The following is a 15,321-nucleotide window of genomic DNA, read 5'->3' as shown; positions in this document are numbered from 1 at the left end:
ATTCTAATTTTGTGTAGTTGTTAAATCAACAAAAACTGCTCCATGTGAACTTACACTTATTTTCAAAGCAAACTATTACCTTTGGTACACCTTATTTCGTATTTTTCTAGGAAATGCAAGAAGATAATTTCTTCCATCACTTGAGAAGACCTCTAATGCCATCGGCTGTAGTAAATATCTTCTCTTATGCACTTCCCTTAAATTCAAATAATTAGAAAAAAGAATTTATAATAACAAAATCAAATTGTATAAAAAAATAAACCTTATGTCTTCATAGCTGAATTTTGAGCACTGACGTTTTGAGGAAGAGACCGTACCCTGTGGTGGCAAGATTGGTTCATAACATTCAGGAGGGAGGGATTCTATATCTCGTATCTCACGAGATTTGAGCAACGTGAATCCGTCCACTATGTAAAGATGCTCTTTTCCAAAGAGCAAAAGGCCTTCCATGGTGTCAAGGCCCTGAATCCGGGCACATCTAAACATGTGGCTTATCTGTAAAGAATTTTTTAAAATTAATATACTGTAATAAAACTGACGTTTCCTCCAATAAACCTTTTCATTAGTTTCCAGCAACCTCAATATTGACTGGTTGTCTGGAAGGCTGTCATCTTCAGTACCACTGCCTTCGATATCTCCTTCCTCATTGGCATCATCTGGTTCTGAAACCGACCTCTTCACTGCTCTTCTCAGTGCTAGATTTTCTAAACCTAATATTACACAACAGAGGATTAAAAATCTAGTCATAATAGACAGTCTGAATCTTCTTACCATTATTGTTTGAGATTTCGTCACTTGAATTGTCGATCTGATTATTCTGTTTATCTTCAAGTACTAACTTCTCATGCTCTCCGATTGTGTTGGCCCGGTACATAATATAATACTCTTTGCTGTCCCAGCAGGATGCTACTTTGTACTTGAGAGCTTTCTTTAAAGGTAGATCGGTAATATGATAAGAATTTCTTCAAAGATTGACCAATGTAATAAATAATTACACCACTTACGTTTTCACTGGCTTCCAACTCTGGCCTGTAGGGGTAATGTGTGTAGAATAAGTCATTCCTCATCATCTTCTTTCTCATTCTGCACGGCCCTTCAGTCATATCCAGCATCCATTTATCTAATCTAAGATTAGTTACCATTTCAATATATGTATAATAAATTTAGAAAATATTAATGGTGTCAAACAGTTATTTCAGTAAATGAACATAAAAACTTCCTGTAATATGTGCAAGTGTATGTGGATATATACGAATTTATGTGATGTACAGGCAAAGCGAGTATAAACGTGCATCTAGGGAGCTGTTAGTGAAGTACTAGTCCTTCAAATAATTATTATATTATGTTTTAATTGGACTTTTTTTTTGCCGGCTAACTACCAGGGTCATCGCCAGAGCCTCATGTACACTGAGTGACAAAATTATAGATACATTAAAAAATCATGATTTCAACAGTCAAAAATTATTTCTTTTGCCATTAGAATATTGTTCATGATATTAAAAGAAAATTAACTCTGAAAATGGCTTGATCTGATAATCTTATACAAATGTACATCTCAATAAACAGTATTGTTTTGATTTAGCTGCGACAGAATTATAGACATTTTGTTTACGTTTATTTTATAACTCCAAAGGTTTATTCAGTATTCACTGTCCTGAGCCTTAGTAAAGTGATTACTGTGAGTTCATTTGGAGCAATTCAAAGTTATTTTAAAATGCACAAAGGAAGATTTTCTGATGAGGAGCGCCGGTTGATTCACTTGCTCAATGAAGATGGAATGAGCTGCCGAGATATCACCCGACACATAAAATGAAGTTTTTCATCGGTATCGAAGATAATACGACTAGGTGAAGACTACAGAAGAGGGCATAGCTCTGGAAGACCTCCTTCCTTGACCAGAAGAGACAAATTGCACATCCTGCGTATTGCTTCAAACAGCTTTTCGACTGCGAAAGCCATAGCAGAGAAGGCATGTGTTGATGTTTCTGTTCGAACTGTTCAGAGATTCCTTAAAAAAATGAAAACATAGACCAAAGAAAACTGAAATGCAAACCAGCTCTGAAACCCCACCGCAAACTAGCCCGTGTCAAATTTGCTGAAAACCACATTTTGAAAAATGAAGATTATTGGTGAAAAGTTATTTTTTCTGACAAAAAAAAAAATTCAATTTGGACGGCCGGATGGATACGCATTCTACTTTCATGATCTCACTAAAGAAGAAAAAATTTTGTCATGGTGCCAAATGGGTGGTGGGTCATTGATGATTTGGGGGTGTATTGGGTGTAATAAAAAAGGGAATCTTTGTTTTCTTCCAAAAAAAAGTCAATTCAGAATATTACAAGAAATTACTGGACAAAGAAAAAACTAGTTTCAGCGATTTATGCGAAGGGACTCCAATATTACAGCAGGACAACGCACCCATACACAATGCAAAAATTGTTAAAGAATGGTTTTCACAGAACAGCAATGAAAAACTTGAATGGCCGGCACTCTCACCAGACTTGAACATTACAAAAAATGTATGGGGAAAATTATTGAGGATGGTATATCAAGACTGTAAGTAGTACAACTCTGTCGACGAACTTAAAACAGCTGTTACCACTGCCTGGAATAATTTGCCTCAAGATTTTATTCAAAATTTGTACAAAACCATTTCTGAAAGATTACTGGAAATAATAATACTGGTAATGCCACAAAATATTAAAACCTTGTTTTAAATTGATTTTATCCCAAATGTCTATAATTTTGTCGCAGACAAAATCGTTTAATTTTAGTATTTTAATAATTTTTTCTCTTATTTATTGAAAAATTAAAGTTTAATGAAGAAAAATATTTATTTCATGTGTCTGAGTAAATATTTGTAGTACAAACCCATTACATTAACAAATCATAACAATTAAGGGTGTGTCTATAATTTTGTCACTCAGTTGTATATATACACTAATTTGATGGGCCTGTGAGTACTCGATATTCCGCCACAGCCACACCCATGCATACTTCTACACTCAAGCAAATAAATACATTCATACAAATAAGAGGAATATACCATGTGAGGTGGTTAATATATAGCCATATGCATTGATTAATTTTAGGTAATCGATAACCTTTCGTTTATAATCACTGTTGTGTTTTACTTTTCTTATGTCAATGGAAGGCCAATTATGTTATGGAATTGGACCTATTGCTGAACCAGAGCAATTATTCAGTGATTTATAATTTTATCAATTTCCTCTGGCCTATTCATGTCCGTCAACAATCCAAAATGATTACATAAAATTTGAATATGAGGCATAAAAGTGGGGAATTTGGAAAAAAAAAGTTGTACATTGAGATAAGTTGGTGTCTCAGGTGTACTAAAGTAGTCAGTGTAGAAGTGTATTGAGCCAAAGGTCGCGGTTTTGTGTCCCGTTCATGACGCTAATCTTTTCATCTCAACCACACTTTAAATAAAATTCCAAATCTATGAATAATTGATCTGGTTCAGCAATAGGACCAATTAAAACATATCATTCCAACAGGTTTAACCTTTTGAGTAAGCAATAATAGTAAAGAGTTGTGTTTATATTTAAATAAAAAAAAAACAACTAGATATGTATGTTTTTTTAACACCCTCTGTAATTCAAATTTTTCAGTATTCTGAATCCCCCCCCCACTACAGTGATTAGTTCAGATTACTGAGAGACACTGTATTGTTATTAATTTATTTAAAATACCTGGAAGGATGCTGTGGGCCCCAAAGTGCCCGTTCTCTTGTGAGCTCAGCTTCAATTTGGAGCCATTCTTCCAAAACATACCGTTCAGTGTAATCCTGAGTGAGTGCATGTTGTTTCGCCTGGAGATCGACGAGTTCTTTAACGAGCGCCACCTGCGCCTGGACAGCTGCGGCTGTCTCAATTTCGCTCCCACTTCCACTAATTTGCGACTTTACCCTTAGCGACTCTTCCTTTTTTACTTTGGAACGGCTTGCTAGCCTTGTTAAGCCTCCCGTCACTTTTTGAATTTTCTAGGAAAATTTATAGAAACATATTTTACAATGTTAAAATTAAAACATGTATTAAAAATTGAAGTTGTATTAAACAACGTATATAATGGATAAAAATCGTTGTAAAATTATTTAAAGTTATTAAGTTGACTTGGTGTAACATACAGCAAAAGAAAAAAAAAAAGAATAGTTACAGATTGAATTTGATTGTGCATTTCCCAAGGATTTTTGTATGTTGCTTTCCTCTCTGCGTCAACGTAGTTAAGCCAAATTTTAGAAGCTAACTCAAATATTTGCTCCCTAATTGACCCTAAATCGGGTGCTTTGTTGTTTGAAGAAACCAAAGTCATTTTAAAGACCTGAAACAGTACGTAGATATACCTAGTATATTGTTAGAATTTTTAATTTTTTATTGTTTTAAAAAGTGACCTCTTCAATTGCAGGTTTTTTACACACGTACAACTCATCCCAGACTCGTCTTGCTGCTACTCCAATTAAATTTTGACCCTGTCTTGACGTAAGCTCTTCACTTTCTTCACTTTGAGGATTGATGTGCCATGTTGTTTTAGCATTTGCATCCATTCTAACACAAACAAAAAAGACATTTTAAATAATAAAAATGATTTAGACGTATAATAAAAAAAAATCATTAACAATTAATGAAAAACAAAATAGTTAAATACTTACATGATTTTCATTTCAGAAATTAGTTGAAGAAGACAGTAAGTGAGACAGCCAATGAATTCTAACTCATGATTTCCAGCACCAAATATAAGTCCCCTAAACAAAAACCAATTATCAAAATTCTTAAACGAAAACTAAACAGAAAGATAAAAATATACAAACCTGTTGTTTGTGAGTTTGTGGAGAGCTTCCAGGACAGACATTTGGTCAGCGATTGTGTCTGTTCCTCTCGAAAGTAAGAAAAGAATGCTTCTATTGAGGCAGTGGTACAGTGTTTCGGTGCAATTTGAATTTTGCCTTCGTTTTGCAAGAGTTAGAAGTTTCACGATAAAGTCAAAAACTTCGTGTGGATCTTTCACCAGCATACCTTCAAAAACAGAAGAAATAACTAACAGTAACAAAAAGCATTAAATATAATAACGTACCTTGCCACAGTTTGTCAACAGTTCTGGCAGCTAAGTAAGACACGTTTGAAGGTATATTTTGTATGCAGCCACCTTGAACCACTGAAAGGGCAGCCTGCTCGCCTAAAAGAACATCCGCCGCGAGCAAATGTTCCATCAATGCACTTAGCACCTCAGTTTGAATTCTGGACTGGTCAGACACATTTCCAACATCACCTGAGCACTAAAAAATAATTCCTTTCTTAGATGGAATAATAATTTTTATGTACATAAACAAAAAGGTAAATATGCTCTGACTGCAACACCCAACAGGTGGTTAGCTCTCCTGTATGACAGGAATTCCTCTACTTATTACCACTACTCTTCCAGCTTTTACAGAATCACCTCCTCGGGAGAGGGGGGGTCAGACCTCAGTCTTTTCCGTCCAGCTGTTGGGGTTGGCTCCAGGGTATATAAACATCTAAGTCATTTCAGCCCCCAATGCAATCACTTCCTAATTCCAAACCCTTACATACTCTCACCCACTCTTCTTTCATATTTACATACTATTCCCTCAGTTAGAGTGGTGGGGTACTTGATATTCCTCCATTGCCCTTTACACCTATTATATAACAACTTAATTGAGGGTCGATGAGGTCAGTGATATTCCTCTTACACTACACATTCACGCCAATAAATACACTTACTCTCAATACACTCTAGGGACACAAAACTCTCAATATAAAATAAGGTGAAAAGATGGAATAACATACTCACTCCACCATTTATCATTTCTATAAAACAACCCTGTTTCCTCCAACGATCAGAACAGAAGACCCAGATATTTTCTGTCATGCTAAAACTTAATTCTTAATCAGGTGGCATTCCTATACACTCTCTACATGTAGCCAAGGAATGGCACCTTTCAATTTAGAGGGACATATCGAGCAACCTACCTCTACATGGCTTTGGACCAAAAGTGTTTTGTATGTCAACCTCACATGGTCTATTCTCAATCGGATGAAGATGACCCTTCTTCTATGAGTCAGACCCTCCAAGGGCTACCTATTGACTACTCTCGATATGCAAGAGCTTTTCTGCCGATCTGGTCCATCGACATGCCGCTTCATTTTAATCATGCCTTTTATTGCATTTAGAGTCAGAGGGCCATATCGCAGTGGTTAAGCAGAGGTTGGTACATCACGACCTTAGCTGCCTTGTCTATCTTTTCTTTACTCTCCAGGCACATATGACCAGATACTGATACAACTTTCGTTTCGATGAGACGCTCGAGTTCATGGTATCTTTCCAACAAGAGCATAATGAGAGGGTTGACAGGGAACCACACTGAGGAAGGAAGAATTGGTGAAGACCAGGTAAGTAGAGCCACGGTTGTCTTGAATCACCCAAGCATATGGCAATTTGCATATGTAAACATTACAGTGTGGTTGGACCATGAAGTGGACACACACACCAGTTTTAGACCCCTTCTGGAGAAGACGAGGTCAATCTAAGTTCCAAGAACTTCCTCGGTAAAGGTACGGTAGTGTAGACGATTTGGATAACAAGGAAAGATCTTCCGGACGGTTGGAAGGACTCAGGGTGGAGTTTCCCGCTTGAGTACCTTGAGAATACCTTAAGCCTTCGCCAATGCATACTCACAGGAGTCATGTCCAGTCCTGAAGTCGCTCATATATTCTGTTCTACTGGCATCTAAGGATTGCACCCGAAAGCTAATGCCTCGGTTTGGCAAGGAACCCCACTGCATGCTGAGAAAGCTGCTCTTTTTAAACTTCAGACAGCAGTACTCCCAGCACATGCCGGCCAAAGAGCTTGTCTAAATGTGTCGGAGTGAATGCCCTGATAGGTTTTTTTTTTAATTTAACCCATCCACTTCCCCAATGTTTCTAAGGGAGCCCTCATACCGGTGAACCACGACCACTAAACTCGTTCTTATGGTTCACAAAATTAGGGGAACTTCCTATACTTAACAGCTTCCTTCAACCTTACCCTAAAAGGTCAGGCTCAAGGGAAATATTTTTCTTATTATTAATTTACTTTAAAGTCTCCCCCTTTAGATTGCTGGTTCACCCTTTTAAATACATTTTTAACAAAACTATATGTATAATATTTTAATAAATAACTAATAAATATAGGAATAAAGAGTAGCCATCCCAGAATTGGAAGTCCAGGGTAGTGCTAAATCTAGCGAGTAACTTATGACAGTAGAGCCTATCGAGCTTCTGCAGGCACTTTCTGGACGGAGAATAGACTATGCATTGGGCCAGGGTGATTTTTCTGAAGTCTCCTTGTTAAATGTGGTGAAGTTTTTAACAGACCAACACAGTGAAGATAAAGGAGACTGTAATAATTGATAATGATAAAATTACGTATACAAATATTTGCTTAAAATAATTTAGTAATGGTAGTAATTTAGTAAATACATTTTATAGAAGAATTTATTATGCTTGGTTTATTCAGAATGGAATTATTAAAAGTTATTAAAAAAATGGTTTAAAAAAACAATTTCTAATCGGGCTGTTTTAATAAAATCATAATTTATAAAAATAATGTAAATCATACATATGATCCAAGTTCACACATGTACAAACTCAGACTATAAACCACAGCACATTTGCACAACACGATGTCAGAATTTCCATTCCAAATTACAATCAACATAATGTGATCAGAACTCATTTACTAATTCAAAATTAACAAGTTCAAGCACCACATAAGAAAATGTTACGTCAACTGAGTAAATTTGTAACTACCGGGTCATCAACCAGGGTAAGTCGAAATTAACATTTTCCACATAATTGATACAATTTAATTTAATTTTTAAGAAAAATATAAGTGTTAAAAAAACCAAAATTAAGGCTTAAAGGCTTAAATCAACTTAACAATTTACACTAGGAATGTAAAATTATCATGTTCAATCATTCACACCTAGAAAATAATATTCCACAGAAAAACTAACATACGAAGTACTGTTATTGTGCAAAAATCTAGGCTCTTTGGTTAATACTGTATACATTTTTATATAGTATACATAAAATATATATATANAATCATATGTTATCATATTGCATATGTAATATTTTTTCTTGAATTTTTACATTGCAATATGTTTTTGCATTTACTAATTGTAATCTGTTGTTTGATAAAAATAAATGTGAATTTGTTGTGACAGTAAGAATGGCTCCATTCTATTTTCCATATAAGTCTAATGAATATGAAAAATCAAGGCAAAACAAAGATAATATAATATTCAACTTTTTTTTTTCTGTGGGAACAGATAAATTTTGAATTCGGGTAGTCAGGGATTATCCACTCAAACCATTTATGTAATACATCTATAACAAGGGTAGAATATCTGATAGATTTAAAAAAATTGATTGCACTATTTCAAAATTTTTTTTGGTATTGTTCCTTGATTTTTTTTCAAATGACATTTTCTATCTAAATTTGTTTCTGATCATCCCCTAATTGATCTAAAATCAGCCATTAATTTTGAAATTTAATTGAATATTCTTATCTTTGTTGCAGCCCATTAAATTGCTACAATTCAGAGAAGTAACAAGGAACTGTAGAGGGAGGTACCTGACCGGCCATTTTCCTAAATTCGCAAACCATTTATCCATTCAAAAAAGGCCTTTCTTAACTATTACAACAGATTTCACAAACACACCGTTCGGGCTTTATTTTAAGGCACTTGAAAAGGTTCCATTCTTAAAGCAGTTCTTCAGAAAGAAAAAGAAAAATTTAAAAAAACTCAATGACCAAGGGGAGAGTGAAAGAAAGGGCAAGAAAAGGAAACCGAGAAGAAAGAAAAAATGTTTGTCAAAACAAAAAACGGAAGGTAAAGCTTCTGACAAGTCTAAAGTCGATGGTGTGAAAAAAGAAATTTGCCCAGATATGAAGAAAAAAGAAGCCAAATCTAAGGCTCCTAAAGAGAGCAAGAAAGGTAAAGTGGAAAAGGAACAAGTAGTATCCAAAACTAAGGACAAAATTATTAAAGATAAACCGGTAGCCAAGGCAGATAAACCGGTAGCCAAGGCAGATAAACCGGTAACCAAGGCAGATAAGCCGAGTAAGAAAGCAGAAGGCGTAAAAGTTACTACTCCCTTGAAAAAAGAGTGTAATAAACAAGAAATGGAAGAAGCCGATAAAAAGAGAGCTTTAGAAAGTGCTGCCAAGATAAAGGAAAGTCTTAATAGGCAAATAAAACAGTTAGAAGAAATTTGCAAAAAGAAGGCTGAACAAATCAAAGGTGCTGAAACTGTTGCTAAAGAACAATGTACTGACCCATTCAAGGAATTGAAAGAAATTGAAAAAAGCTTCAAAAGGAAACAGGATCTAGAGAAACAGTTACAACAGATGGAAGAGGCCTGTAAAAAAAATGATAGCCAGCCTTGCAAGAAAATGGTTGATGGTGATAATGAATTAAATCCTTGTAAGAAAAAAGACTTTGACCCATGCAAAGGAATGGAAAAAATTAAAAAGGAAGTGAAAAATTCAGAGGAAGCATGCCGACAAATGGATGAACTTGAAGACGAATTGAGAATGGCCGAAGAGGCATGCAAGAAAAAGGAAGCTTTAGCTCGGCAACTGAAACAAGTGGAAGAGAGTTGTGATAAGTTGGAAGATGTTGCTAAAAAATTAAAAGCCATGGAAGAAACTTGCAACAATAAGGGTGAACTTGAAAAGAAATTGCAAGAGAGTGAAAATGCTTGTAAGAAAAAGGAGAAACTTATGCAAGAATTAAAAGACCTAGAAGAAATGGAGTCTTACAAATTGAGGAATGACACCCCTTGTAATAAGGATCCCTGTAGCAAATTGAAAGAATTGGAAGAAACTAACAAGATTAAAGAGTGCCTCAATAAGCAAATTAAAGATTTAGAAGGAATTTGTATCAAAAAGGATTGCTTGCGTAAAAGAGTGAAAGAAGCCGAGGAAGCATGCAATAAAAAGTGTGCTCTTAAAGAACAGCATAAACGAATGGAAGATGATTGCAGCAAACAGTGCGACCTTAATAATCAATTAAAACAAGAGGAAGCGATTTGCAAAAAAAAGTGTGGTCTTTATAAACAACAAAAGCAACTAGAAGAACTTTGCAGCCAAAAAGAATATCTTTATAATCAACAGAAGAAGTTAAAAGCGGCATGTAAGAAACAAAGGATGGTTGAACAGCTGGAAATGGAGATAAAGGAATTAGAACAAGCTTGTAAAAAAAGGAGAGAATTGATAGAATATTGTAAAAAAAAGAAAGAGATTGAAGAAGCGTGTAAAGAAAAAAAGATGGAAGAAATTGCTAGGAAAAGAAAGCAAATAAGAGAAATGGAAGCAACATGTTTGAGAAAACAGAGTCTTTGCAAAGAATTAAAAGAATCAGAAAATGCTTGCAAGAAAAAGGAGGAGCTTGAAAAGCAGTTGAAAGAGCTTGATGAAAGTGATGCTTACAATAAAAAATATGATGACCCTTGCAAACAACTGAAAGAGATGAAAGAAACTCAAAAGAAAAAAGAATGCTTACAAAGTCAGTTAAAAGATATTGAAAAAGAGTGTGACAAAAAGAGATGTATTAAAAGAGAAATTGAAGAAGTGGAAGAAGTTATAAAGAAAAAGGAAAAATTAGAGAAGCAATTGAAGTATGATGATCGATGTGATAAAAGTGATGATCCATGTAAAACATTGCAAGATCCCTGTAAGAATCTGGATGATCCCTGTAGGAAACTGGAAGATCCCTGTAAGAAAATGGATGACCCATGTAAGAAACTGAAGGAGCTCCGTAGAAAATTGGATGATCCCTGCATGAAAAAAGATACTGACCCGGGTTCTAAGAGCTATGAAAGCCCTTGTCAAAAAATGAACAATCCCTGCATGAAAAAAGAAAAGGACCCTGGTAGTAAAACTGATAAACCTAGTAAGAAAATGGATGATCCATGCACAAAAAAAAGTGATCCTTCTACCAAAAACAATGAGCCTTGTAAGAAAATGGACGATCCTTGCACAAAAAAAAGTGATCCTTGTACCAAAAATGATGATAAACCTTGTAAGAAACAGGATGATCCCTGCAAGAAAAAAAGTAGCGATCCTTCTAGTAAAACTGATGACAAACCTTGTAAGAAAATGGATGATCCATGTACAAAAAAAAGTGATCCTTCTACCAAAACCAATGAGCCTTGTAAGAAAAATGACGATCCTTGCACAAAAAAAAGTGATCCTTGTACCAAAAATGATGATAAACCTTGTAAGAAACAGGATGATCCCTGCAAGAAAAAAAGTAGCGATCCTTCTAGTAAAACTGATGACAAACCTTGTAAGAAAATTGATCCAAGCTTGAAAAAAAGTGAACCTTGTGGTAAAAAGGATGATAAACCTTCTAAGAAACAGGAAGACCCTAGCAAAAAAGAAATAAAAGGAATGATGTTTGAATGCCCAGGAGGAAAGAGCAAAGATATATGCAGTAAAAAACCTGAATCAGGAAACAAAATAAATATAAAAAAATATGATAAACAGGATCCATGTGATAAAATGAATAAAAGAAAAGAAGCTTTGAAAAAAAAGCAACCAGATGGTCAGCCAAAGGCAGGAAATGATAAACCAAAGAAATCTATCAAAGGTTTTTTCAGTAAATTGAGTAGCAAGAAAGACTTATTCAGTAGCAAAATAATAAATGAAATTTCTCAAAATTTTATTGTCACTTCATGTAAGGAGAGTAAGATCACACAAGAGGAAAGTGCTTCATCATACAAAGAATTGAACATTAATTCATTGTCGTCTTTATTTTCCATATGTAGCAATCACAATCTTGCACACTTCATCAATAACTGTCCTGGTTTTATTTTCGGTAATAGATTATTAGTGACTGTAAGTGGATTTGTAAGCTCATGTATCAATGAAAATGTCAAAACCGTAAATAAGCTCCTGTTCGCCCAACAAAGTGATGATAGTGATCCTTTCTGCCCTAATAGTATTTCCAAAGAGGATTTAGAGGAACCGTGCCCACCTAGTCTAGAAGAACTTCCATGCCCTTCCTCGAAGCCACCTGCTTGTGAAGAAAACAAAGAAGAGATTGAATCTGAAATAGACAAGAGTTGGCCATATGAAAGATTCCCTTGGAATAAAGAACCACCATGTATGCAAGAACGACGCGGTGTTGGAAAACTCGATGATCCTTACGCCAACAACAAGCTGTTTGGCAGGATCAGAATGGTAGGGGTACAATCTTTGACTAGCAGATTGGGAAGTGTGATTATGGAAGACACCTACAGTGAAGCTGAATGGAAAAAAGATTCTCTTTTCGAAAAGGTTCTTTCTACATTTGAGCCATCTCTTGACCACCAACTACTGAACGGCCAACTGGCTTGGATCACAGGTTCAAATACTGTTTATAACAAAGATAACAATGATACTTTATGTCCTGAAATCAAATGTGAAGACAAAGAAGAGCCTTGCCCTCCAGAACACCCTTCTTTACCCTGTCCAAAACAAAAAGAACCTTTATGTCAAGACGAAGAGGATTATTGGTCTGATATCGACCAGAACTGGCCATATGAAAAATTTCCATGGAAAAGAGAGTCTCCATGCAGGCACAGTTCACGCGGTGTAGCTAAACTAGATGACCCATTCAGCAATAACATGATGTAAAAAAATGTGATCTAGAAAGATTTTTTAAAGATAATTTAATTAGCACGTTTCACATTTGTGTCTTAAATGGTTGTGGTGCAAATTCATTAAACAAACAATAAAATATGTGCGGTATCATTTTGTTATTAATTTAAATTTTAGGTTATTTATATGTAATAACAAGAAAATTGTAAAATAACAAATATCTTAGTCATAATTTTCATCTTCAAGACATTCAAAATCAAAATTATTGGTATATAATTCAAGGTTTTTATGAAAGTGAAGCAATTCCAGCAATAATAATTTAAAAAATACCAGGTAACCAGAAAAGTTTGTGTGGGTTTAAAGTGTTTAATAATTGTCACAATTAAAATTAAGTCTAGAAAATTTTTTCTCCAGGGTCTTCATCAGCATCTATAATTTTCCCGAGTTACAAGCCCAGTTATGCCCTTTGGGTCCTGGGTCTTAAAAAATAAATTCAGCTTATTTTCCAGCTGTCGGTGATTATTGAACTCCAGATTGTGCGCATACGATAGACCATTGCTAAGAAAGGGCGAAAGTCAGATGGGGCCCGATCCAGAGTGTAGTAGAGCTTCCCAACCATTATCACCGTATGAGATCTCGTGTTATCCAGGAGAAAAATTACACCTAATCTGTTCACAAGAGCAGGTCGTGTTTCTTGGCTAGAGCAGGAGATAATCAATGCAGTTGGCTTGAGATTTCAAGATAGAGTTCATAGCGCACAATGCACACTCCACTGAACACAAAGCATCACCTTTTGTTAGTAAATATTTGGTTTTCGGGTCAATGGGACATATGGTGGCAGCCAATGGTAAGACCTGATGTTACTGTACAGCATATGGCATTGCATATTACAATCCAGTCAAAAAAGTCTGCGAAAGCAAATGTTTAGATTGCTGAAGCTTGTTACTGTCAGTCAATTTATAAGGAATTTGCTCAGCTTGTTTTCCCAAGTCGACTAAGCAAGAGCGGGAGGTTTCATCGCTGGTGAGCTCCGTGATATTTTTACTTGAATCAAGTTCGATAATATAATTCATTGTCTTTCAAGAGGGTCAATCCCTTAATTACCAGAAGGAAACTTTTTTAACCACTTTTGGGCAGTGCACTCACTTATTGTTTCATCATTGAAGTGCAAATTTTACAATTTTTCGACCACCCCTAGTATCGAGCTTAAATTCATGCAATAAGCATGCATGAATTATGAGTTTTGAAGCTATGAGAAAGAAGACATTTTTTTCTTTATGTACTGAAGCATTATCGTCTTGGTTTTACATGTTATAACACCTAATTCTTTTCTGTTAATAAAATTCGTTATTGAAAGTTTTAAAACAGGACAACACAAATGAAAAACAGGCACCAACTTTTCCAGTTACCTGGTTTTTTAACTGTACAGATTTTGGCAAATAATGGTGAACAAATCTTTGTTTTATAATTAATATATCAGTAATCGTTTATCTCCCTGTTGACATTAGACCGAATTTTAATGCTACTTTTTTTTTATTGCAATGAATAGATTTTACCGACAAAACAGTGAAGGAAACAATCTGGTCCCATTAAAAGTAAAAAATGACTATTATAAAAAAAAATTTAAATGTCGATAATCTGAAGATTATGAATAATATTTTACTCCATATAACACTGAACTTTAGGTGTTTGTATTATTTTGTAAAGTGCTATCTTAAATATACTTAATAGGAATGATATGGATAATAATTAACATTAATGACAAACAATACCTTGTAGCCTCTTGCTAAGTACATACATCCAATTCATTTTATCTGTTTCAGTACTACTTGCCTTCAGTATCTAAGGTCCTAGGTGGACAAGAAAATTATTACAGCCGACAATTTAGTAAGACTACTAACAAACTAACCATACGAAGAAATGGTTTGGTTCCAGAAATAGGTATCCGAACTGAGACAAGGCGATTGAGTTTCATTAAGAAAATAATCTGTTCATCTCCAAAGCAAAAAAAGCCAACTAAAGATGATGAATACTGTTGTATATCGAAACAAGAATACTGCCGATTAAAAAGATTGGATAAACAAAAGGCCGAGGCTGAGAAAGATAAAAACAAACATGACCAAAAGTCCACTGAATTAAAAACATCCCAGTCAGATTGTACTTTAAGAGAAGGTTGTAAGATGTGTAAAAAGAAGATGGAGAGTGTGAGCAGTAAAGCAAAAAAGCTTCTGTCCATGAAAAAAAATAAAGAAGTAGTAGTAAAATGCAATAAAAAGAAAAAAGAGCCGAAAAAAGAGTCAAAAAAAGACTCGAAAAAAACTTCGAAAAAAGATCCTTGTGCCAAGAGACCCAGTGGCAAAGGTAAAGAAAAAGAAAGTTTTGACCCTTGTAAAAATCCATTTAATCAAAAAGAATCAGATATCAATGCATTCAAAGAAAAAAAAGTAGATAAAAATGCTGATGATAAGAAAGCTAAAACAGACAATAGTAGTAACCAAAAGAAAGAGGAACAAAAAACATCACAACAGGATGAAAATGTATCAAAAGAAGATAAATGTGCCAAAAAGAAAGAGATAAAAGCTGCCAGTCCCTGCAAAAATGAGACAGCTGTATCTAAAACTGGTGATAGTAAGGAGGTAAAAGATGTTGAGAAGA

General features: G+C 34.9%; 2 protein-coding genes across 4 annotated transcripts in view; one reads left to right on the top strand and one right to left on the bottom strand.

The window, feature by feature from the left end:
- Positions 1-15,321, bottom strand: part of LOC106674061 (WD repeat and FYVE domain-containing protein 3) — a 57,305-nt gene that overhangs the window by 21,568 nt on the left and 20,416 nt on the right. For all 3 annotated transcript variants that reach the window (XM_014406501.2, XM_024226679.1, XM_014406502.2), the window contains exons 25-35: positions 5,092-5,293; positions 4,829-5,033; positions 4,670-4,762; positions 4,412-4,565; positions 4,177-4,341; positions 3,714-4,003; positions 1,005-1,125; positions 772-928; positions 556-710; positions 263-495; positions 80-196 (exon numbers count right to left, since the gene is read on the bottom strand). In XM_014406501.2, coding sequence (XP_014261987.1) covers positions 80-196; positions 263-495; positions 556-710; positions 772-928; positions 1,005-1,125; positions 3,714-4,003; positions 4,177-4,341; positions 4,412-4,565; positions 4,670-4,762; positions 4,829-5,033; positions 5,092-5,293 — 1,892 coding nt within the window. The remainder of the gene's footprint in view (positions 1-79; positions 197-262; positions 496-555; positions 711-771; positions 929-1,004; positions 1,126-3,713; positions 4,004-4,176; positions 4,342-4,411; positions 4,566-4,669; positions 4,763-4,828; positions 5,034-5,091; positions 5,294-15,321) is intronic.
- On the top strand, positions 7,602-12,819 carry LOC106674062 (intracellular protein transport protein USO1-like). Its single transcript, XM_014406504.2, has 2 exons — positions 7,602-7,839; positions 8,599-12,819. Exons 1-2 carry the CDS (start codon positions 7,792-7,794, stop codon positions 12,700-12,702), a joined length of 4,152 nt encoding a protein of 1,383 aa, XP_014261990.1. The 5' UTR covers positions 7,602-7,791; the 3' UTR covers positions 12,703-12,819.

The sequence above is a fragment of the Cimex lectularius genome, unplaced genomic scaffold (genome assembly GCF_000648675.2).
Source record: "Cimex lectularius strain Harlan isolate CLEC.00 unplaced genomic scaffold, Clec_2.1 scaffold89, whole genome shotgun sequence".
Classification (NCBI taxonomy): Eukaryota; Metazoa; Arthropoda; class Insecta; order Hemiptera; family Cimicidae; genus Cimex; species Cimex lectularius.
Note: the sequence above shows the minus strand (reverse complement) of the source record. Positions and strands in the feature narration are given on the sequence as shown.

Excerpts from the sequence above, each read along its gene's own strand:
- LOC106674062 (XM_014406504.2), top strand. The coding sequence starts at position 7,792 with ATGTTACGTCAACTGAGTAAATTTGTAACTACCGGGTCATCAACCAGG. Across the intron at positions 7,840-8,598 it reads CTACCGGGTCATCAACCAGG|CCCATTAAATTGCTACAATT; the intron begins GTAAGTCGAAAT and ends TCTTTGTTGCAG.